At 44.1% G+C, this 23,292-nt stretch overlaps 1 protein-coding gene across 1 annotated transcript; it reads right to left on the bottom strand.

Moving 5' to 3' along the window:
- Positions 1-22,053, bottom strand: LOC119978245 (dual specificity tyrosine-phosphorylation-regulated kinase 2-like). The gene is made up of 3 exons (XM_038819723.1): positions 21,926-22,053; positions 18,031-18,140; positions 1-8,515 (listed from the first exon to the last, which is right to left on the bottom strand). Exon 3 carries the CDS (start codon positions 8,498-8,500, stop codon positions 6,938-6,940), a length of 1,563 nt encoding a protein of 520 aa, XP_038675651.1. The 5' UTR covers positions 8,501-8,515; positions 18,031-18,140; positions 21,926-22,053; the 3' UTR covers positions 1-6,937.
- Positions 22,054-23,292: the final 1,239 nt, after the last annotated feature.

Here is a 23,292-nt window from a genome sequence, read left to right as displayed (position 1 = left end):
TCATTTTCAGGATTTTTTTTATTCTTTAAAATGTCATTCTCTTGAACAATAAAATGCAAATCACAACATTTTATACGTTAATATGAATGACTGCTTTGAGGGACTGATTATAATCCCTTGAATATTTCAGTATGTAGGCTGGTTGGGTCACAATACCCTAAATCTAACAAGGCACACTGCAAAAGACCAGAGACAGGGCCCACAGAATCACAGTGTACATGTTTTGGTTCCTTCAAGTCTTTGTACGTTCCATCGAGCACACACCCTCAAAACTGTCTACCAGAGGTAGTTTAAGAGGCAATACACCAGCAATAAATAGCTGTTTAAGTTTTATAATGCACACACACCACGCAGAATATTTAATCATTAGTGTTGAATTCTGGCAGATTGACAATGCAACAGTCTTACAGTTTGCACTTATCGACAAATGAGTTATTCAAGTCTTGTTAGAAATTTTCGAATTGGAGAACGTATTTCATTTTTATTTTTCCAGGACATCAACAACAGCTGAACACTGCCGTGACATTCAGAACACAATGGGAAATTTCCCCCCAAATGCTGATTATGCCAGTTTAAAAAGGCACCTTAAAAATAAAACAATTCATACCATGTTTTGCATGACTGTCGTAAACATGTTTTTAAAAATTCTACTGTAAAATTTAAAATTTGTCACAGTTTAAGATTATTTTACTTTCAACGTTGGCAGATAGTTATTTCCTTAAAGAGCTGACCAGCTTGGGTAGAATTATTGCACTGTAATCAAATTTTATCAAGTTATAGTTAACCTTCGATTTGAGGTACGAGATACTGTTCACATTAAATAACCTTTGAAGAGTGAAATTGTCAATCTTATCAACTGACCAATTAAAAATTCCCCATTATCTCAGGTCAGGAATTATGAAATTGCAATTATGAAACCAGTCATGATGTTTAACATGTTTGCCAGATGCCCAACATAATCCACGATAACCTTTTCACGTAATATCACATGTTCAGGACATCCTATTAGAAGGTGGAAATGAAAGAGGAGCATTAATGCTCCACCAATGACAGCCACGCCTTCAGCTCTTGGAATAATATTTTAAGCTCTTAACTTTCCTTTCTAAGCCTCACTGCCACTACCTCCTGATCTCTTTGACCTATCCTAATATCTCCTTATTTGGATTGGAGCGGTGTCAAATTTTGTTTACTGTTATTGTTTACTCAGTCTCGGGTCTTATAGATTACATTGAAGACACTACGCAAATGCAGGTTGTTGTTGCAAAAATTGAGCAAACCAATTTATCTATAGATGTGTCATTTTGTTCCTTAAAGTAAGTTTGTTTCTTCCATTTTACTATGTCAGGATGTCATTAATGCAGAAGTTTACTTTTCTTTGTGAGAAGTTCAAAGAAAAATTCTGTTAAACTTTTGATGACTTGGAATAAGTTCTGTCATTTAATTTGAAAATTGAGTTTTAAATATTAATTATTATTCAACTATAATGGAAAATATACCCTTTCAGAGATTTAACCTTAGATGGACATCAAGAGCAGAAATATCCTCCTCACTTAACACTGGATAGACACAAGTTACTGTCCTCGTGTTAAACTTTGTTAATTTACCACTGACTCTATCCATCCCCCAGCCTACTGTGAGACTGAATCAGGCTGAATCTTGCTGTTCCATTTAAGCCAGAGTTTCCAATCTCATTCCTACATCGTCACCAAGACCAATTCCCACCTCAGTATTACCCAACTCTGCCCTTGCCTCAGTCTCTCTGTGGCAAAAACCTTTACCCATGCCGTTGTTACCTCTAAACTATTCCACAATCCACTCTTGGCTGGCCTCCATAGTACAATTCCACAAACTTAAGTCATTTAAAACTCTGCTACCCATGTCCTTAATTGCAAAAAAATCCCCTCAGCCATACCTCCCTTGCGCTCAGTTAAAAAATGTGTTTTTATAATTCTCACCCATTCACAGATTTATCTGTGGCCTCACCTCCCCCTATTTCCATCATCTCCTCCAGCCTTGCATCCAGTACTCTGCCAATTCTTCCCACTTGTCCATTCCCAATTTGAACAGTTACACTATTAATGGCCATGCCTTCAGTTGTCAAAGTGATAGGCTCGGAATTCACTCCCTATAATTGCCATCTCTCTTTCCTACTCAACACCTGCAAGTTCCCATCTGTGCCACACACCATCCTGACTGGTGGCTCTTCACATGATCCATGTCAAATTATCCATCGATAATGCTTGTAAAACAGTGGATCATTTTTGCTCAATATAAAGCAAGTTGTCACTGTTTCTGATGAACCATATCAATAATTTATATTAAGGTGAATAGTTCAGTATGGAAAAATACTTTTTATATTTCAGTCATGTAAATATCGAAGAAAATTTATCCAAAAGATCAAGTTTGCTATTGCACTGCATGAGGTTATATTTACAGTACATAAGAGGAAAGTTAGATGATTTTCAGGAACGTATTTAAACTCAAAACATTACTGAAGATTTCAATCCACAAATATTAAGTAGACAGTGATAAATAGCTGTTCCAAATCGTATTGGCTTCCCTGGAGTAATTCAAATAGTTTCTCACCTTGGGTTCTGGCACATTCCCTAATTCTGGATGACAGACAACTTTTAAACTCCCAACTGCTTGCAAAATTTTTTTTAAATCTCAAAAGTAATCGACTAAGCTGCAACATAAACAGGGGGAGGCTAGCTCACACCATAACACAAGGAGCAGACATTCAGAACATTTAGTGCCAGGTTGGTACTTCCCCCGATTGTCCACTGGTGTTGTAAAAGCAATTGCATTGAAATTCCACTTGCTTCATCCCTAAACTAAGGACTTTAAATTGGCTCCACTATTGATGAAGGTAGTTAACCAACTGAGCCAGAATTGCTGTAAAGGCTTTTGTTACCTAAAAGTAAACTCATTTCTAAAAGAGAACAATGCTTATGTTTGCAGTGTCCCTATATCGCAATGGGCTATTAATTCCACACCACGCAGCTTTGCAGGAACATGGCAAGTTTATGCAAGTGTTCTCAGTAATTTGCATATATCTTAAGCTTGTGGTGCTAACTAGGGGTTGTTTAGCACAGGGCTAAATCGCTGGCTTTGAAAGCAGAGCAAGCAGGCCAGCAGCACGGTTCGATTCCCGTGACAGCCTCCCCGAACAGGCGTCGGAATGTGGCGACTAGGGGCTTTTCACAGTAACTTCATTTGAAGCCTACTCATGACAATAAGCGATTTTCATTTCATTTTTTTTCAACTTAATCTTCAGGGACAATTTTCACCGTGACCACTTGGGTAGTAAAAAAGCACAGCATCTCACCCACCCATTACTAAACTCCATTGCCAGATGATCTGCTGGGATTTTATTACTTGAGCAATGACTAATAATGACCCCCTTGTTCTGATTTGGGATTGATAAATTAAGAACCGCTCTTTTCCTGACTCTCAAAACAGGACAAACCAGTGACACCATGAAGTCAAGCAAATAAAATGGAGATGTTTTATGGACTAGTCTGCTAGGGCTGACAGGCCACAGTTTACACACCTCTGGTTACAACTGAACAGCTCCATTCGCAATAGATTCCCTTTGCTGCAGAAGAGGCTCTCAAGGTAAACAGTAGGGAAAATGCCAGCTGCATTATCTGCTGTTGCTCCTGCACACCCCATAAATATTGGCAGGTGTTCTTCAAACACAGTTCTTTGCTGTGGATTTGAACTTCTAAGCTTAAGACACTGCACAAGGATATCGCAACATGTCACCAGTTCCACAGAAAATTTGTATTTAAGCCAATATGTACAGGTCTGTTCAATGTAAGTCATTGGTGAATCACCAGCACTCAATACATTGAAGTGACTCAATATTCATCGTGAAATATTTCTAATGTGGTGCTGAAATTTCTTGTATGTTTGCAATAATAACCTATGACTATCTGAGGCAGGGTGCTTCATGTGGTTAGGTTTAACATGCCTGCAATTTGATGGATTACAGAAGCAGTACTCATGCAAGAAACGACAATGTAATTTGGGTTGTAAACATAATCAAATTAGTTGTACCTTACAGCATATAGAATCCCTACAGTGCAGAAGGCGGCTATTCAGCTCATCGGGTCTGCACCAACCCTCCGAAAGAGTCCTCTACCCAGGGCCCGCTCCCCCGCCCATTGATCATGGCCAATCCACCTAACCTGCACATCTTATAAAGTGTATGTGGTTAGTTTATAGCACCACTTAGAAAAGCTTAGACAGAAAATGGATTTTCCATTCATTTACATTGATGAAAAAATTACCCATGTATTGCTTTATCAGAAAAATTGGCAGTGATTGCTTTGCAATGTGTAGAAAAACATGAATGTTACACATAAAGGTTAAAATAACACTTTTGTAAAGTTTTTGCCTGTCTCACTCACACATTGGCTGCTTTATACCAGTTTAAGTGTACAATAAGATTACAAGTTAGTGAGCAAGGATCAGTAAGTAGCAAAATGTCTGCTCTCCAAACCGGTTTTTGGTTCAATGTTCAACCCATGCGCAACAGCAATTAGAAACAGACCTCTGGCCCACCTAACCTGGATATCCAGCTTCCCATGAATGGGAACAAGCAGCAGAAGCATGCACTGCACATAGTGTAACAAGATAATCTCCTCTTCCTCAAACACAATCCATAAAATTGCGAACAACATTCATCCATATTATGCCTGAGATTGAAAATTATATTTTGAAGTAAAGATCTGGCATTTCATTCAACTGAAATTGCATTAGACCCGCAATTATTCCAATAGATACTTTTCAAAATGTTAAACCACTGGAATATCTCGAAATCTTTTGTAAAGCAGGAAGGATTTCATAAGGCATTTGTTTAATGTACAAAAATGTTTGTCGTCGTTTATCCAGATATCAAAAAGCTGCTGTTGAAACATTTTGTAAACGGAATTAAACCTGAAAGTGCACAATTATAAAGATTAAAAGCATGCCATCACATGGAAACATTAAAACCTCCTGCAAAGTCTTTGCTGTAATCAAACAGGTGTATTTAAATTTGCACAGTGGATATTCAAGATTGAGTGAATCTGGTTTGAAATGTCTTGTACCAACATTTTAAATTATTTTAATAGGATGGAGGAGTCACAAAATATCAGGGGGAGGCCCTATCCTCGCATTTATTAAAACTTGCTGTTACAGGGGAGAATTTTTGGATCATTCCTGAAAGTATGGATCTGGGTGTGGTACCTGTACACTATGGGCAGGCCTTAATCTGAAGATCTGCAATTGGTGAAGAGGCAGGATGCATAAAGGTTTCGCCTGATTATCTTCAAGGAACTAACACTGAGAAACATAAAAATGGTGAGGCAACAACATTTCTTTTTGCGAGTCTGTACGTTTGTCATTGGTTTCCATTTTCCCCCCTGAAATGCACACCAAAATATGTCTTGCCACTTCTTCCCCTTTTTGTAGGCTTTTAAAAATATGTCACAGTGTTTGTCCTCAAAACTACAGCAATCAGATTGCTATATTGGCATTGAATGGGATTGTTATGGGTGGACTGCAGGTTTATACAACCCTGTAGATTTTAACTCTGACACCATTTTGATTTAACAAAAACTCTCACTGATCAGTGAGCAATGAAAAGTAAATTGTAGTTAAGCCTTGTTGCTTGTTTGCCACAGTACAAAACAACACTTATTGTAAATCCCTTGGCTGCACTCCTGCTTTGCTGGCCCACTCATAGCTGATGTGAATCTTCACGCAAACATTTACAAAGACAAATTTTCAAAGTTTTTTTTAAAATGGCACCTAGATATTAGAAAAAAATGATTCTACCTGTATGGTGGAGTCATCTTAAGAATGGATTGTTCTTCTTCGTCAGATAAAATGTTAGGTAGAATTCAGTTGTCACAATTCTTGCTCACATTTTCCAATTATTTTTTTTCCCCAAAGTTGCTCTCCACCCAAGTAAGTTTGTAAGTTTAAAATGGGAGATAGGACCCAGATGAGGATGCAGTTCAATGAACATTCTAAATTCTGAAACCCTTAGGTTGAAGGGTTCTGAGGGATATATTTGTCACATGCACCTTGTGGAATAAACTATCACTCAGCAGGGTGATCAACAGCTTTCTGCTGTATAGCATAGAGAAGGCTAAAACTTACTCTTGCGTTAGGAGAGCCAGATATTTTGAGTGACAAGACTGAAATAGAAGTGGCTTGCAGTATCCATCCCCAGCTGAGCTACATGAGCTGAATGTCCTCTATCGTTGTGACCAACTGAATGAACACAATTGGTCTACAATTTTCAAAGTGCGTTCCAGAAATCCAGTGGTAATTAATTACCAATGCCCCGATGTTTCGAGTCCCATCATTGCCTGAATAGGGCATTAATGGCTGGTCAAGTCTTCTTCGTTTCCATCAAAGCCACACCAAAGTAAAAATTAGTGTATGTATGTTTAGGAGGGGGAGGACGGACAATTATGTTACTTAATTTATAATGGGATCCTTAATTAACTAGCACACTGTATTAAGAACAATAGGATTTTTAAAAAACCTAAACTGAAATAAAACATGGTTGAAAGAATTTAACTTGGTGGGGTCGGGTGTAAACAGACCTTGACCACGATATTTTATATTCATCACTCCTGCCAGGTAGTTAAAAATGTGAAGCGAGATTTAAGCATAGTACATTTGCTTCATATTCTCAACAAACTAGGGGTATTCATAATTTAATGGAGATTAAAAACTACAATAGCCTCGAGAGGGTCAGATGGATAAAGAATAATTTTATGCACTTTAATGCAACTTGGAAATTACGGTAGTTTTCTTATACATAATAATTATGAAAAACTTGTTAAACATTTTATCAGCAAAAAGACCTATGTAAGAAACATTTTTTTTGCATTTGACACATGTTCTTGGGTTTAATTTGCAGCACACAATAGCCTTAGCTAACTAATTTTGGAAGCACAGTACGTAGAGGTATACTATTTCCATTTGAATCGGACATTTGCACCAAATTGGTCCTTAGTTTGGTGCCTGTGCCAATATTCGAGGGCAACTTGGAAACAATTCCAGGCAAGGAACTACTGCTACCTGCCGTAGATTTAACTGGCGTGGTCTTCTCCACAGTGGGTGGTTTAGGAAAACGTCTAACTAGCCACGAATGTCTCAAAGCTTGGGTGGATGTTATGCGATTAGATGGTTCCCAGTCCAAACATCTCTTTAGGAAGCTGATGAACAGCGAGTCATCGCAACCCTTCAACGCAGTCACCCAGCTCCTGCTACCTGGTGGACCTCTTGGCTTACCTCTTCTAGAGCGACCACCATTCACAATCACGGTGTTATCTGGAAGTGTGGTGATAGTGCAATAGCGAGGCTGATTCTTGGAGTTGAAGAAGTTCTTGGCTCGTTTGCACTGATCCAACATTTTTTGAGGTGGCATCCCCAAAAGTTCCATCATGCAAGCTAATTGATCTCCTTCATCTTCCCCAGGAAACAGAGGATACCCAGTAAATAATTCAGCAAGGATACAGCCAAAGCTCCACATGTCAATGGGCATCCCATAGCGGGAGCCGAGGATAACCTCAGGGGCTCGGTAAAATCGTGACTGGATGTATGTGAAAACACGCTGATGCTCGTAGCAGCTGGAGCCAAAATCTATGACTTTGATGCCACTGCGGCCTTGCTGCTTCAGCAAGATATTTTCAGGCTTCAAATCACAATGAATGATTCGATTTTTTTGCAATGCTTCTAGGCACTGTAGGATGGAATGGGCAAACTTCCGCACCAACTGCAGGCTGAACCCTTGGAACTTGTTTCTTTTGATCAGTTCATACAGATTCATGCTCAGTAATTCAAAGGTCATGCAGGTGTGGTTGCGGAATGTGAAATTATCCAGCATGTGGATGATATTCATCTGCAGGTTTTTGTCTTGCTTCTTCAAGTGCTCCAGAATTCGGATCTCCTCTACTGCCTGCCGGTGGAACCGCTTCTCGTTTCGCACTATCTTCAATGCCATGTGCTGCCGCTGTTTGTGGTCATACACTTTAGCCACCTGCCCAAAGCTTCCTTTTCCAATAACTTTGAGTATCTCGTATCTATATGCTATGTGGTCATGAGGCAGAAGTATATAGGCTGCTTGATCATCATCATAACCACAGTTGTTTGATCCACCCACTACCCCTTGTCGTTTTTTTGCATTTAAACCCATAAAGTAAATTTCGGGATAGTTAAAAATTTCCTGATGCTCAAAGGAAGACAACTGATGCATGTGCATCTTCATGGCTTGTGTAGGCATTATAGCAACTTTTGCTTTAGGCAAACCGGCATCTGATTTTGTCGAGGTTGTACCATCCGGGTACTTCTCTTTAAGTGAAGGGAGTGCTGTTTTACAAGTACGAGGCACAGTGGACTGCGCAGTTGCAGCATTTCGCCTGTTTCCAGCATCTTCAAATAAATGTTGCACCTTGACCTGGGTCCGACATGAAGGTGGTAGATGGTCCTTCATAGTGCTTTTGCCAATCTAAAGTTTGTACAAAAGAAAGTGTTCAGTTTGTCAAAACATGCTGAAAGTATTAGTGATAAAACAGCTTTGTAACAAATCCTTTCCATCATCGGCCTTTAAAAAAAAAGTATTGTCCAAGAGAAATTGCTGACGCAGTACAAAGGTGACATCCCTTAATTTAGCTAAATACATAAATTTTAGTGGGAAACACCTTGTGTACTTATTCACTCATGAAAATATGCTTCACATGTGCACTTACTTAAACGTCTTCCACCATTCAGCAGCCAAAGGAAGTAATGCAATCGCACTGGTTAAAAATTCACTCTCACTCTGCTTTATCCCATCATTTTAACAAAAGTTTAAAAATAATAAAGTAAACATGCATATGCCATGCAAATACAAGTGTTGAGAACACACGCTCATCTCCAATATCTCTTTCGTATTTTTTATTTGATCAGAAATTCAGTTGGTCACACACTCTGCATGGCCAACACATTGGACATTGTACTCATGTGCTAAGTTATAGAAACTGTTCAGTACAATTAAATAGAATAAGAAGGGGTTTTCTCTATCCCCCACTTCTCAGAAATAGTAGTGGGAAGGTAAGCACAGGAGGAAAGGTCCTTTTCCACTGTTAGTAGCACCCTGTATCCACAATAGGTCAACTACAGGTAACAGCCAGGGAAATTGTCTTTTGACAGTGTACATCAACCTGGGTCCTCAATAAACACACACCATCAAAAGCACAATTTCTATATGGAATTAAACTATCCAATTAGTAATGGATAGTTACTTCCTTTGAACTTCTGGTGAAATCATGTGAAAGCAAGACACATGAAAGGTGGCCAAAGCAGAGTCTTTGTCTCTCATCCCTTTTACCCTTTTTTTCAGGGGCTCTTGATGCCCACTCATTTGGTGGAGTTAGTGAACTGTTTCCCAACAAAGACATGTCGAAAGCTTCGGTGAAGAAGCCCACTGCAAAGAAAGCCAAGGAGGGTAGCCCATTGGAAAAACTTGAGAGGGGGGGGGGGGGGGGGGGGATGGCTGCCGTGCCCACCACACGAGACACGCTGATTGTAGTAGAACATAGAACAGTACAGCACAGAACAGGCCCTTCGGCCCTCAATGTTGTGCCGAGCCATGATCACCCTACTCAAACCCACATATCCACCCTATACCCATAACCCAACAACCACCCCCCCTCCCCCCACCTTACTTTATTAGGACACTAAGGGCAATTTAGCATGGCCAATCCACCTAACCCGCACATCTTTGGACTGTGGGAGGAAACCGGAGCACCCGGAGGAAACCCACGCACACACGGGGAGGACGTGCAGACTCCGCACAGACAGTGACCCAGCCGGGAATCGAACCTGGGACCCCGGAGCTGTGAAGCATTTATGCTAACCACCATGCTACCGTGCTGCCCCCATGCTACCCTGCTGCCCCAGTGATGGCGCAGGAGCTGGAGAAATACGGCAAGCTGATTGACAGGTAGTTTGAGCAGCAGGGCATTGAAATAAAGTCATTTAAAGGCACTGACGGAGGCGGCACTGCACCAGGTTTGTTATCAGCTGGAAAAGACCCTGAATGCAGTGAATGCACAAGTCGAGACGTTGAAGGGTGCGGAGGAGGCCACGTCGCAGCACGAGGAGCGTTTCGCTTGTTAGAAGCGGAGTTGCTGCTCAGGACGATGAGCAACAAGGGTCTGAGGCAGGGGCAGCATGGTGGCGCAGTAGTTATCACTGGGAGTACGGTGCTGAGGACCCGGGTTCGAATCCCGGCCCTGGATCACTGTCCGTGTGGAGTTTGCACATTCTCCGTGTGTCTGTGTGGGTTTCACCCTCACAAGCCAAAAGATGTGCAGGGTAGGTGGATTGGCCACGCTAAATTGCCCCTTAAATTGGGAAAAAAAATAATTGGGTACTCTAAATTTATAGAAAAAAAAAACAAGGGTCTGAGGCTGAAGGTGGAGGATCTTGAAAACAAATCAAGGCAGTTGAACCTCAGGAAGATGGGACTGCCGGAGGGTGTGGAGGGCCCGAAGCTTCTTGGAGATGTTTTCTCGGCTAGCGGGAGCGGATGAGGTGCTCACCCCTCCCAAGTTGGATAGAGCTCATCGAGCACTCCGGCAGACACCATGGCCGAACAAGCCACCGTGGGCGCTAATTATTCACTTTCACAATGATCAGAGTAAGAGGTCTTACACCAGGTTAAAGTCCAACATGTTTGTTTCAAACACTAGCTTTCGGAGCACTGCTCCTTCTTCATTCACCTGAGGAAGGAGCAGTGCTCTGAAAGCTAGTGTTTGAAACAAACATGTTGGATTTTAACCTGGTGTTGTAAGACTTCTTACTGTGCCCACCCCAGTCCAATGCCGGCATCACCACACAATGATCAGACAGAGGGGGTCTTGGAGTGGACGAAAAGCAGCCACAATTTTGATTGGGATGGGCATACAGTGAGAATATACGAATATATATATAAGGGGACCTGCACACCTGCGGGTCACAATGGATTTGAAAAATTACTTTTCGACACGGTGGAACTGGCGGAGGCCTACATCAGGGAGATGGTGGGACCAGTCTGAGGAGTTCTGTTGGGGACTTTATGGAGTGTCTGTAAAGTGTATTTACGTATCTTTTTGTTATGTTCTTATTGTTTTGAAGGTTGGGTCTGATGGAAGGGGGGGGGGGGGGGGGGGGGGGGGTGAGACTGACATTGTTTTGGATGGAAGAAAAGTTTGTTTTATGGGCATTGGGGGGGGGGGGGGTTAGGAGAAATTAGGTAGTTGTTGTTTATCTTTGGGGAGGAAATTAGAGTGCGACCCTGATGGGGGCCACCTCACCAGTGGGAAGGGGGAGGTGGCGAGTGATCGGGAGTGGAATGGGGGGGGGGGGGGAAGAGAAGCTTCAGCCTGTTGCGCCGGGTTAGGTGGAGCACACAATGAGTCTTGTTATTTGTTTGGTTAGTTTTGGGGGGGGGGGGGGGAAGAATTGTCATAGAACAGAATTTACTATACAGAATGAGGCCATTCGGCGCATCGAGTCTGCACCGGCCCTTGGAAAGAGCACCCTACCCAACCACACATCATCACTCTATCCCTGTAATCTAGTAACTCCACCCAACCTTTTTGAACACTAAGGAGCAATTTATCATGGCCAATCCACCTAACCTGCACATCTGTGGACTGTGGGAGGAAACCGGAGCACCCGGAGAAAACCCACCCAGACACAGGGGGCGCGATTTTCCGCAAATGCGGAGAGTCGTAAAGGCTGCCGTGAAACTGGCCGTGTTTCACGGCAGCCTCCGCGCCCCCTCCCGGGACCCGATTCTCCCCCCCTTAGCGACCGTCGCTAAGCCCGCACGCCAAGGGTCACGGCGGCTGACGCGCACGATGACGTCAGCCGCGCATGCGCGGGTTGGACGGCTCTAACCCGCGCATGCGCGGATGACGTCATCAAGCAGATGCGTCAAACCCGCGCATGCACGCGTGGTGCGGCCGTGCCAATCGGTGCCATGGTTGTCGGGAACGGCACTTTGCGGCCGTTTTCACGAACGGTGAGAGCAGGTGTGTTTGCGTTCGTGAAAACGGCCGTAAAGGCCTGGGAACTCGGCCCATCGGCTAGAGGAGAATCGCTGTTCGCCGTAAAAAAACGGCGAGCAGCGATTCGTGTCGTGGGGCGGCCGTGGGGGGGGGGGTGGGAAGAATAGCGGGAGGTCGGGAAAAATGTCAGGAAGGCCCTCCCGCTATTCTCCGACCCGTCGTGGGGGGCGGAGAATCGCGCCCAAGGAGAACGTGCAGACTCCGCACAGTGACCCAAGCCAGGAATCAAACATGGGACCCTGGAGCTGTGAAGCAATTGTGCTAACCACTGTGCTACCTTGTTTCCCTTGAACAGTGACTAGGGGATTCTCTCTGTCTCACCCCAGATGGTGGGCTGGAAGCAACTTAAGTGGGCCTCGGACCCAGGAATTTATGTAGGAGCATTGAACCAAGATGCAGGTGGCCAACTCTAGTGAGTGAGTGCGCGCGCGTGCATGGGGGGGTGGAGAGAGTTGTGAGAGACCCATGACAAGGTTAGTCACGTGGCACGTGCAGGGCCTAGGAGGGCCTGTGAGGGCAAGAGCTTTTTCCTACTCAAAAGGGTTTGGGGGCTGATGTGCTCTTTCTACAAGGAACTCACCTGTGGGTGTGGGACCAGACCAGGCTGTGGAAGGCCTGGGTGAGGCACGTTTCTGGAGGGTTTGGAGTTCCCACAGGTGGGGGAGGATTTGCAGGAGGAGTTGGAAGCGCTGTTGGAGCTGGAGGAAGTTCAAATTGCTTTATGGAAGATGCATATAGGGAAGGTGCCGGATGGGTTCCCAGTGAAATTCCAGTTCACGGATCAGTTGGGGATGTTCAATGATTCACTGGTATGGGGTTTTCTCATGGTGATGCTGGGGCAGGCATCTATCTCTATCCTCCTGGGACCCCATGGAGTGCGGGTCAGGCTGCCCAATTTAGTTGCTCAACGTAGATGCAAAGCTTTTGGCTAGGGTCTTAGCGTTGAGTTGGAGCACCATCTCCCAGAGATAGTGGGGGACGAGTTTTGTGAAGGGCGGGAAACAGTTGTCCAATGTGAGGCACCTATTTAATGGAGGACCCCTCAAATTCGGAGGGGGCTTCTTACAGAGGGAAAGGCCGGGAGGGGTGGGGGGGGGGGGGGGGGGGGGGGGGTTGCCGCTGACATATTTGTTATTTTATTATTGGGTGTGATGAGCAGGAGGCTGCCTGATGCGGATGGAGTCAGGGTTGTGCAGGGGGTCCAGCTGGAGGTACTGGCTTATCTGCCGTTAGCACCGCAAAATATTCTTCGAACCTTTGAAGATATGGCGGCAACTCTGGCAGCATTTAAGCTGAGGACACTATCCCATCTGCAGGAACATTTGTTTGAGCCGGTGAGAATAGATGCCACATTTGGGGAGTGGAAAGGGAAAGGTGAGGGATTTGTTTCTGCAGGGGTAGTTTGCCACTTTGGAGGAGCTGAAGGAGAAAGTAGGACTGGTGGGGGCAGATAAGCGTAGCTACTTCCAGATAAGGGGTTTTGTTCATAGAACATTCCCGGTAGTGCCACAATCTACTTTATTGGTGAGAATTCTTTCTTGCACAGAGTTGGAGGAGGGCAGCACATCTGGGACATATGGAGGGAGTTTGGGGAGGACATCACCCGCAAGACGGTGAAGGCCAGGTGGGAGGAGGACCTGGCACACGTATTGGAAGAAGAGGTGTGAGTGAGTCCCTCTACAGGGTGAACACTACATCACCCTGTGCAAGGTTGAGTTTGATTCAGCTCATGATGGTGTTCAGGGCTCATCAAGGCTAGAATGAGTCGATTTGTGAGGGGGTTGAGGATAGGTGCGAGCAGTGTTCGAGGCGGCCCAGGAACCATACACACATGTTCTAATCCTGTCCCAAATTGGTGGGTTCCCCAGAGCATTACCCTGGGTGTCTGGTTTACTAGTCTAATGACAATACTGCCTCCTCTAGATGTAGGTTTCCATAGTTGCTATGGAAATTCTGATATTGTGACTAAACAATTTTTAGTAGTTCTTTGACATGAATTGAATCAGTCTAGTTAAGTGCATTTGTCATTTGATGCCTGCATCCATAATCTCTCCAATATATTTGGCCTTTAAAAATGTGAAATCTTGTTGATTTTTCCCTTCCCTCATTGAGGGGTGTGCAGACTAATGAGCACCCTGCTGCCACCCAATATTAAGATCAGCTCACTTCACACATATTGGATTCAGACTCTGGAAAGTTCTTTGTCTCCACATTTCGGTTTGATTTACAGCAAGGCTGTACCAAACACAAGGGAGCTATCGGAAGCTCTAGTCTCACAATTACGACAATTATTTACAGATGCAGTTTTTAATACTCAAAATCATCTTTGGAGATCATCAGTACTTAAAGTTGAAGGACAGCCAGTGCTCAGTGTTATTACTCAGACAATAGGAATAACACATAATTGTTCAAATTTTCCACTTTCTTGACACACTTCACCAAATAAATGTTGCACTTCATGCCCACACTGTTTTGTTTAAGTAGTACTATTACTCAGTGATAGGTTCGTCCTACCATTCATTGATTCATAGAAAAGTCCTAGCACAGAAGGCCATTCGGCCCATCTTGTCGTTGCCAGTCCTAGGACAGCCAGGTGCCCTTTCCAATCCCACCTTCCTGCACCCGGTCTATAGCCCTGTATCTAACAGCACTTAAGGTGCAGGTCCAGGTACTTTTTAAAAGAGTTTAGCGCCTCTGCCTCCACCACCAACTTGGGCAGCAAATTCAAGACTCCCACTATCCTCTGCATAAAAATGGTTTCCTAACGTCCCCCCTGCACCTTCTGCCACTTATCTTGAATCTATGTCCCCTATGGTCCCCTATCTATGGTTCTAGAATTCACCACTGGCGAAACAATTTTATCCTGTCCACTCTATCTCTCCCCCTCATTATTTTGTATACCTCAATTAAGTCAGCCCTCAGCTGTCTTTGTTCCAAGGAAAATAACCCCAACCTGTCCAATCTCTCCTCGTAGCCACACTTTTCCAGCCCTGGCAACATACTTGTAAATCTCCTCCGCCCTCTCTCCAGGGCAATAACCTCCTTCCAGTAATGTGGTGACCAGAACGGCACACAATATTCCAGTTGTGGCCTCGCCAGTGTTTTATACAATTCCAACATTATATCCTTACTTTTATATTCTATACCTCTGCCAATGAAAGAGAGAATTCCATGGACATGATCTTCCCAAAAAGGAACAAAGTTACCGAGCGAGCGCGTTTAGCTGCGTGTTTCCCAGCACACTCAGTGTCGAGGAACACATGGCTATTCAATGCGCCTCGCTTTGAATAAGGGGCCTGACCGGGGAACGCGCACATAGTCCTGTTTTTTTACAATGGGGAGCTACACTCGCTGGAACTCCCCGTTTTAGCGAGAGATTGAGACACCATTTAAAAACAGAGCGTCCCGATCCTCGACCCACCCCCCCAGCCTGAACGCAATATGGGAGGGCCCCCCAGCACCCCCAACCCAATTGCGCATAAAATGCTAGAGTGGCACCTTGGCAGTGCCAACCGGGTACCCTGGCAGTGCCACCTAGGCACCAGCATTGCCAGGGCACCACCCTTTCCAAAAGTTATGCAGCTGGGGGCCTCCAATCCCCTTGGGAGTCCCCGATGTATGACGTTCCGTCCCTGTTTGTGGGGGACCAGTACCGCCCGAGGTCCCCGAGGCGAAGGGATTGAATCCCAAAGTATCAGGTACCTTGGGAATCCGCCATAAAGCCTAGTTTGTTGACCAGTTTAGTATATCACCCCCCATTGAGATTTGCATGTGATTTATATGTGGACATTTCTTTCAAGATGAGGAAAATAAAGACTTGTCAACTAACACTTAGATTCCTTTCACAGCAAGTGAACCCCTGAACCCAAATTACAACACACATCTGCCAATTTAGACAAAGGACACCTGCACTCATCATTTTCTGTGGCTTCTACGATAGCTAGGTAATGACACAAAGTTCAAAAAAAATGTATTCATTTAATTCATTGATGCATATCGGATTGAAAAATGTCTGTCACCAAAATAAGCTGTATTACAGGTGGAATTGGACCGCTACAATACAAGTGAGTTAAAATCTTATCAACACAGTAGTGAAGCACAGTAATCTCTCACAACGGAAGTCCCGATAAATCTTGTAACTATTTCATAAAGGTGGGTAATGGGCTCTTGTCCATCATTTTGGTAATGGATCAGGAGGCCCGACTCCAGTTTACATCCAGTCCCTTAAAACATATAGTGGGAAGGCTGTGGCAGCTGAAAGAGTTGGGAGGAAAATAGATTTCAAAAGGGCACGAGGATGGAGGTGAAGGTATCAGCCTAGGTCAACGTAGCTACTCTCTCAGCTGTGATTATTCCTTGGATCTAAAGATAATGAGAAGCATTTATGACAAATACCACTGAGTCACAGATTTAAAGTGGTTAAGTGCCTCCATAACAAACATTACATTGGTATAGACTCTTGAAATTTTAACTGCTGTCACCAACAGTCCCCAATCCAGTGTAGAGCAAAAGGAAGAGACAAGGGGAGTTTTAAAAGTAGCGCTTTTGTGTATTTCACAGCAGTCCGCAGTAGACGGCATGTCCCTGGCCCTACACTCATCCCGAGAGCATCTCGACAACAAGGAGTCCGACATCAGACTCTCAGTCCTATTCACTGACTACAGTTCGACACCATAATCCCAGCCAAGCTCACAGCAAAACTCCAAAACCTAGGACTTGACTCCTAACTGTGCAACTGGATCCTCGACTTTCTGACCCACAGACCACAATAAGAATAAACAATAGCACTTTCTCCACAATAGTCCTCAATGCCGGAACCCCGCAAGGCTGCATACTTAGCCCCTCCCTGTACACACACGACTGCGTGCCAAAATTTGGTTCCAACTCCATCTGCTGATGACACGGCCATAGTGCGTCGGATCTCGAATAACGATAAGTCAGAATACAGGAGGGAGATAGAGAACCTAGTGGAATGATGCAACCACAACAATCCATGCCATTGACATGTGGTCATTGACTTCAGGAAGCAGAGTACTGTACACACCCCTGTCTGCATCAATGGAGCCAAGGTGATGGATCATAGCTTCAAATTCCTAGCGGTGCACATCACCAAAAATCTGTCCTGGTACACCCACATTGGCGTTACCACCAAGAAAGCACAACAGCGCCTATACTTACTCAGGAAAGTAAGGAAATTTGGCATGTCCACACTGACTCTTACTAACTTTTACAGATGCACCATAGAAAGCATCCTATCTGGCTACATCACAGCCTGATAGGGCAACTGCTCGGCCCAAGACTGCAAGAAACTTCAGAGAGTCGTGAACACAGCCCACTCCATCTCACGAACCTGCCTTCCATCCATTGACTCCATCTACACCTCCCGCTGCCTGGGGAAAGCGGGGCAGCATAACCAAAGACCCCTCCCACCCGGCTTACTCACTCTTCCAACTTCTTCCATTGGGCAGGAGATACAAAAGCCTGAGAACACGCACAAACAGATTTAAAAACAGCTTCTTCCCTGCTGCTAACAGGCTCCTAAACGATCCTCTAATGGACTGACCCGATTAATACTACACTCCTATCTGCTTCACCCGATGCCTGTATCTGTATTTACATTGTGGTCCTTGTGTTGCCCTTTTGTGTATTTTCTTTTTTATTTTATTTTCATGTACTAAATGATCTGTTTGAGCTCCTCACAAAAAATACTTTTCACTGTACCTCGGTACACGTGATAACAAATAAAACAAATCCAATATTTCTCAGTAATTCACGTTGATAAATTATCTCCTGCATATGAATCTACTTCCTTTGCTCCAGAGTCAGGTTTATTAGAGCTTGTTTAAACCTCTCTCATAAATAATTTTAACAATGATAAAATTGCATTATTTTAAAGTGCATTGATACATACTGTGCACATGCTTACCGTTAAGCTATTAAGAGGTGGTAATCCCACAGGGCTTTCTTTCTCCACACACGTGGCTTTGCTCTCACCCTGACCTATACGCAGGTCATACAAGACATCCCCAAATTGGGCTGTAAACAGAAAAGTCAAAAGCACATCATTACAGAAGTTATGGACTCAGCAAATAAGTGAGAGAAATTTGCAGCAAATAGCAAGACTATGAAAGGGTAGAGCTAGGGAACCGTGGTTTACCAAAGAGGTGGAATCTCTTGTTAAGAGGAAAAAGGAGGCCTATGTGAAGATGAGGCATGAAGTTTCAGTTGGGGTGCTTGATAGTTACAGGGAAGCGAGGAAGGATCTAAAGAGAGAGCTAAGACGAGCAAGGAGGGGACATGAGAAGTCTTTGGCAGGTAGGATCAAGGAAAACCCAAAAGCTTTCTATAGGTATGTCAGGAATAAAAGAATGACTAGGGTAAGAGTAAGGCCAGTCAAGGACAGTGGTGGGAAGTTGTGTGTGGAGGCTGAGGAGATAAGCGAGATACTAAATGAATACTTTTCATCAGTATTCACTCAGGAAAAAGATAATGTTGTGGAGGAGAATGCTGAGACCCAGGCTATTAGAATAGATGGCATTGAGGTGCGTAGGGAAGAAGTGTTGGCAATTCTGGACAAGGTGAAAATAGATAAGTCCCCGGGGCCTGATGGGATTTATCCTAGGATTCTCTGGGAAAACAAGGGAAGAGATTGCTGAGCCTTTGGCTTTGATTTTTAGGTCATCATTGGCTACAGGAATAGTGCCAGAGGACTGGAGGATAGCAAATGTGGTCCCTTTGTTCAAGAAGGGGAGTAGAGATAACCCCGGTAACTATAGGCCGGTGAGCCTAACGTCTGTGGTGGGTAAAGTCTTGGAGAGGATTATAAAAGATACGATTTATAATCATCTAGATAGAAATAATATGATTAGGGATAGTCAGCATGGTTTTGTGAAGGGTAGGTCATGCCTCACAAACCTTATCGAGTTCTTTGAGAAGGTGACTGAACAGGTGGACGAGGGTAGAGCAGTTGATGTGGTGTATATGGATTTCAGTAAAGCGTTTGATAAGGTTCCCCACGGTCGGCTATTGCAGAAAATACGGAGGCTGGGGATTGAGGGTGATTTAGAGATGTGGATCAGAAATTGGCTAGTTGAAAGAAGACAGAGAGTGGTGGTTGATGGGAAATGTTCAGAATGGAGTTCAGTTACGAGTGGCGTACCACAAGGATCTGTTCTGGGGCCGTTGCTGTTTGTCATTTTTATAAATGACCTAGAGGAGGGCGCAGAAGGATGGGTGAGTAAATTTGCAGACGACGCTAAAGTCGGTGGAGTTGTAGACAGTGCGGAAGGATGTTGCAGGTTACAGAGGGACATAGATAAGCTGCAGAGCTGGGCTGAGAGGTGGCAAATGGAGTTTAATGTGGAGAAGTGTGAGGTGATTCACTTTGGAAAGAATAACAGGAATGAGGAATATTTGGCTAATGGTAAAATTCTTGGTAGTGTGGATGAGCAGAGGGATCTCGGTGTCCATGTACATAGATCCCTGAAAGTTGCCACCCAGGTTGATAGGGTTGTGAAGAAGGCCTATGGTGTGATGGCCTTTATTGGTAGAGGGATTGAGTTCCGGAGCCATGAGGTCATGTTGCAGTTGTACAAAACTCTAGTACGGCCGCATTTGGAGTATTGCGTACAGTTCTGGTCACCTCATTATAGGAAGGACGTGGAAGCTTTGGAACGGGTGCAGAGGAGATTTACCAGGATGTTGCCTGGTATGGAGGGAAAATCTTATGAGGAAAGGCTGATGGACTTGAGGGTGTTTTCGTTAGAGAGAAGAAGGTTAAGAGGTGACCTAATAGAGGCATACAAAATGATCAGAGGGTTAGATAGGGTGGACAGTGAGAGCCTTCTCCCGCGGATGGAGGTGGCTAGCACGAGGGGACATAGCCTTAAATTGAGGGGTAATAGATATAGGACAGAGGTCAGAGGTGGGTTTTTTACGCAAAGAGTGGTGAGGCCGTGGAATGCCTTACCTGCAACAGTAGTGAACTCGCCAACATTGAGGGCATTTAAAAGTTTATTGGATAAGCATATGGATGATAAGGGCATAGTGTAGGTTAGATGGCCTTTAGTTTTTTTTCCATGTCGGTGCAACATCGAGGGCCGAAGGGCCTGTACTGCGCTGTATCGTTCTATGTATTCCTTACTAAAGACTTGATTATAAATGTGCAATGGTTTTTCTTTCTCTTCTCACCTACCAAACAAATGCATGTGTGACATTTTCAAAAACAGGGAATTTAGGAAGAGTTAGTCCTCCTCAATTTGTAAAATGTGTTTTAGTATAACAGCATGAAGAATGGCAATATTTTATAAAAATCAACTTGTCTCTTATGGCACCTGCAGAACGCAATGGGGTTTGGCGTCTCACGTAGCCTAACCACTTTAAAGTATCCTGTAGGGTTTCTTGTGGATGGCACACGACTGCCACTGTTTGTCGGTGGTGGAGAGATTGGATGTTTGCGGAAGGGGTGCTAATCAAGCGGGCTGCTCTGTCCTGGATGGTGTTGAGCTTCTTGAGTGTTGTTGGAGCTGCATTAATCCAGGCAAATGGAGAGTATTCCATTACACTCCTGACTTGTGCTTTGTAGATGGTGGTCAGGCTTTCGGGTGGAAAGGTTTTCTTCAGATTAGCAGATGTTTGGCTCTCCCTTCTTTGGAAGAAGCAAAAAATAGTACAAAATCACTGTGTACTTTTAAAAGAAAGAAAAGATCATTCCCGTGAGGTTTGTTGGTCTTTTCTGCTTGAGAGAGTCTGGAGTGATGTAACCTGGAGTCCTCTACTCAACAGAAGCAGAATGTAGGACGTTAGAGTCAAAGTCCGACAGAATAGCAATTAGCTTTTTAAGTGGGGGCAATCATGGCATTAAATGGGCATGTGGCTGGTTTAGCACAGTGGGCTAAGGAGCTGGCTTGCAATGCAGAACAATGCCAGAAGCACGGGTTCAATTCCCGTACCAGCCTCCCAAAACAGGCGCCGGAATGTGGCGACTAGGGGCTTTTCACAGTAATTTCACTGAAGCCTACTTGTGACAATAAGCGATTATTATTATTTAAATAAACACTTAATTAAGCCAAGAAATAAGGCCATGGGGGGGAAAAAAGCACGGAATTAATATTAGTCTGGTTCCTCCAGCTGTATTGATTCTCGTGGTTTCCTGCTGTGGCGAGATTGCTACAATTCCAGTAGTCCAAAGATGTGCTGGTTAGGTGGATTGGCTGTGCTACGTTGCCTCGTGGGGTTATGGAGATAGGGTGCGGGTTGAGCCTAGATAGGGTGTACCTTCAGAGGGCCGGGACAGACTCAATGGGCTGAATGGCCTCCTTCTGCACTGCAGGGATTCTATGATTTCACTGAACTAATACAAGGTGTAACAGTCGGAAGAGAGCACTGAACAAAACGGGGTTTGAAAAAGAAACTGGTTGTCTCTTCAAATTGGAATTCATTGGCCAGAATAGCAGAACTAGAATTAAACAAATTCAGAATGCGAGAGACACTGAGTTTGAAAATTATTTGAACGACAAGGTTGAGTTAACTGCTGCAGGTTAACATTTTTGCCATTGTTGGGCGTGTCCACAAACCTCAGGGCAAAGTTGAATAACAATTGTAAGAGGTCATTATGTGGCAACATGATAACCATTTATACGGGTGCAATCCGTAGACTAAAATATTTCATGATAAGTAACTTTGTCAATGCAGCTGGTCATAGGGCATTTTTAATGGACTTTCAACTATAATGTAGACCCATTAGATTTACGTCACTGTCATTAACAAAGATGGAGTTTAGTGAAATAATTAATGCTAGGTGCCTCAATGGTGTTCATTACCTGTTATGATCAAAGAAGTTGTGCAAACAGCTGTTCAAACTCAAGATTTCACAAGGGAGTAGAAACATCAAGTTGGAATATTTGGTTCTACATACATGGTGTAAAATTAACTCCCTCAAAGCTTAAAGACCTGCCACTGACAGTGCGCACATAAACATTTGCATTCACTGGAAACCATAGAAACATCCACAATTGTTATGTCACAATTATTTAGAGTCAGTGGTGGATTCTAACCCTGATTTTAAAAAAAAGATCAAGGAGTGAGTTCTATTCAGAGGAAAGTGCGAAATTGAAACATGCCAGCTTATTTAACATCCCAAACTCTCAATTGAGCCAGGCTGAAAAGTGGTTACAATTTTTGAGACAAAACTTATGAAACAACCTGAGCAAAATTGACAAGTCAACTAAAGTAAATCAGGAAACTAAATGACACAAGCACACTTTCTGAAGGTCAGAAAACGCTTCAACAAAACTAAACAAATTTTGTAAGGGATGGGTGCATTTACTGCCAGTTACAAAGAACCGTATACACTTAAAGCAGCCCCCAAATAAGGCTCACGTTATAGGGTCGAGTAAATAAACATATAAGAAAGAGTATCATCAAAACTGCTGCACAGAAAGAATGGATTAAAAAACAAACACATTTGAAAGATTTCTATTGCTTAAACTCTTGGTGGCAACACAGTAAAAACCCAGATCTTGCATTGTAAATCTTCCAGCACAAAAAAGTGAGCTATTTACTTAAAGATCTATAATTCGGGCTGCACGGTGGCACAGTGGATAGTACTGCAGCCTCACAGCACCAAAGTCCCAGGTTCGATCCCGGCTCTGGGTCTCTGTCCGTGTGGAGTTTGCACATGCTCCCCGTGTTTGCGTGGATTTCGCCCCCACAACCCAAAGATGTGCTGGGTCGCTGGATTGGGCACGTTAAAATGCCTTTAATTGGAAAAAATGAATTGGGTACTCTAAATTTAAAAAAAATTAAATGTCAACGACATTTATGGAAGAATAATTGATCAAATGGCAGGCAGGCGAGTGAGAATCCCACATTGGTCGAGCAGTGGGGCCGGGGGGGCGGTGTTGTTCCCAGGCTGGGGGTTGGGGGGGGTTCCCGGACCGGGGGGGGGAAGGAGGAAGAGTTCGGGGGGGGGAAAGAGTTCGGGGGGGGGGAAAGAGTTCGGGGGGGGGGGGGGAAAGAGTTCGGGGGGGGGAAAGAGTTCGGGGGGGGGGGAAAGAGTTCGGGGGGGGGAAAGAGTTCGGGGGGGGAAAGAGTTCGGGTGGGGGGAAAGAGTTCGGGGGGGGAAAGAGTTCGGGGGGGGGAAAGAGTTCGGGGGGGGGAAAGAGTTCGGGGGGGGGGAAAGAGTTTC

This window comes from Scyliorhinus canicula, chromosome 15 (genome assembly GCF_902713615.1).
Source record: "Scyliorhinus canicula chromosome 15, sScyCan1.1, whole genome shotgun sequence".
Lineage (NCBI taxonomy): Eukaryota > Metazoa > Chordata > Chondrichthyes > Carcharhiniformes > Scyliorhinidae > Scyliorhinus > Scyliorhinus canicula.
The sequence above is the reverse complement of the archived record's forward strand: the minus strand, read 5'-3'. Positions and strand labels throughout refer to the sequence as shown.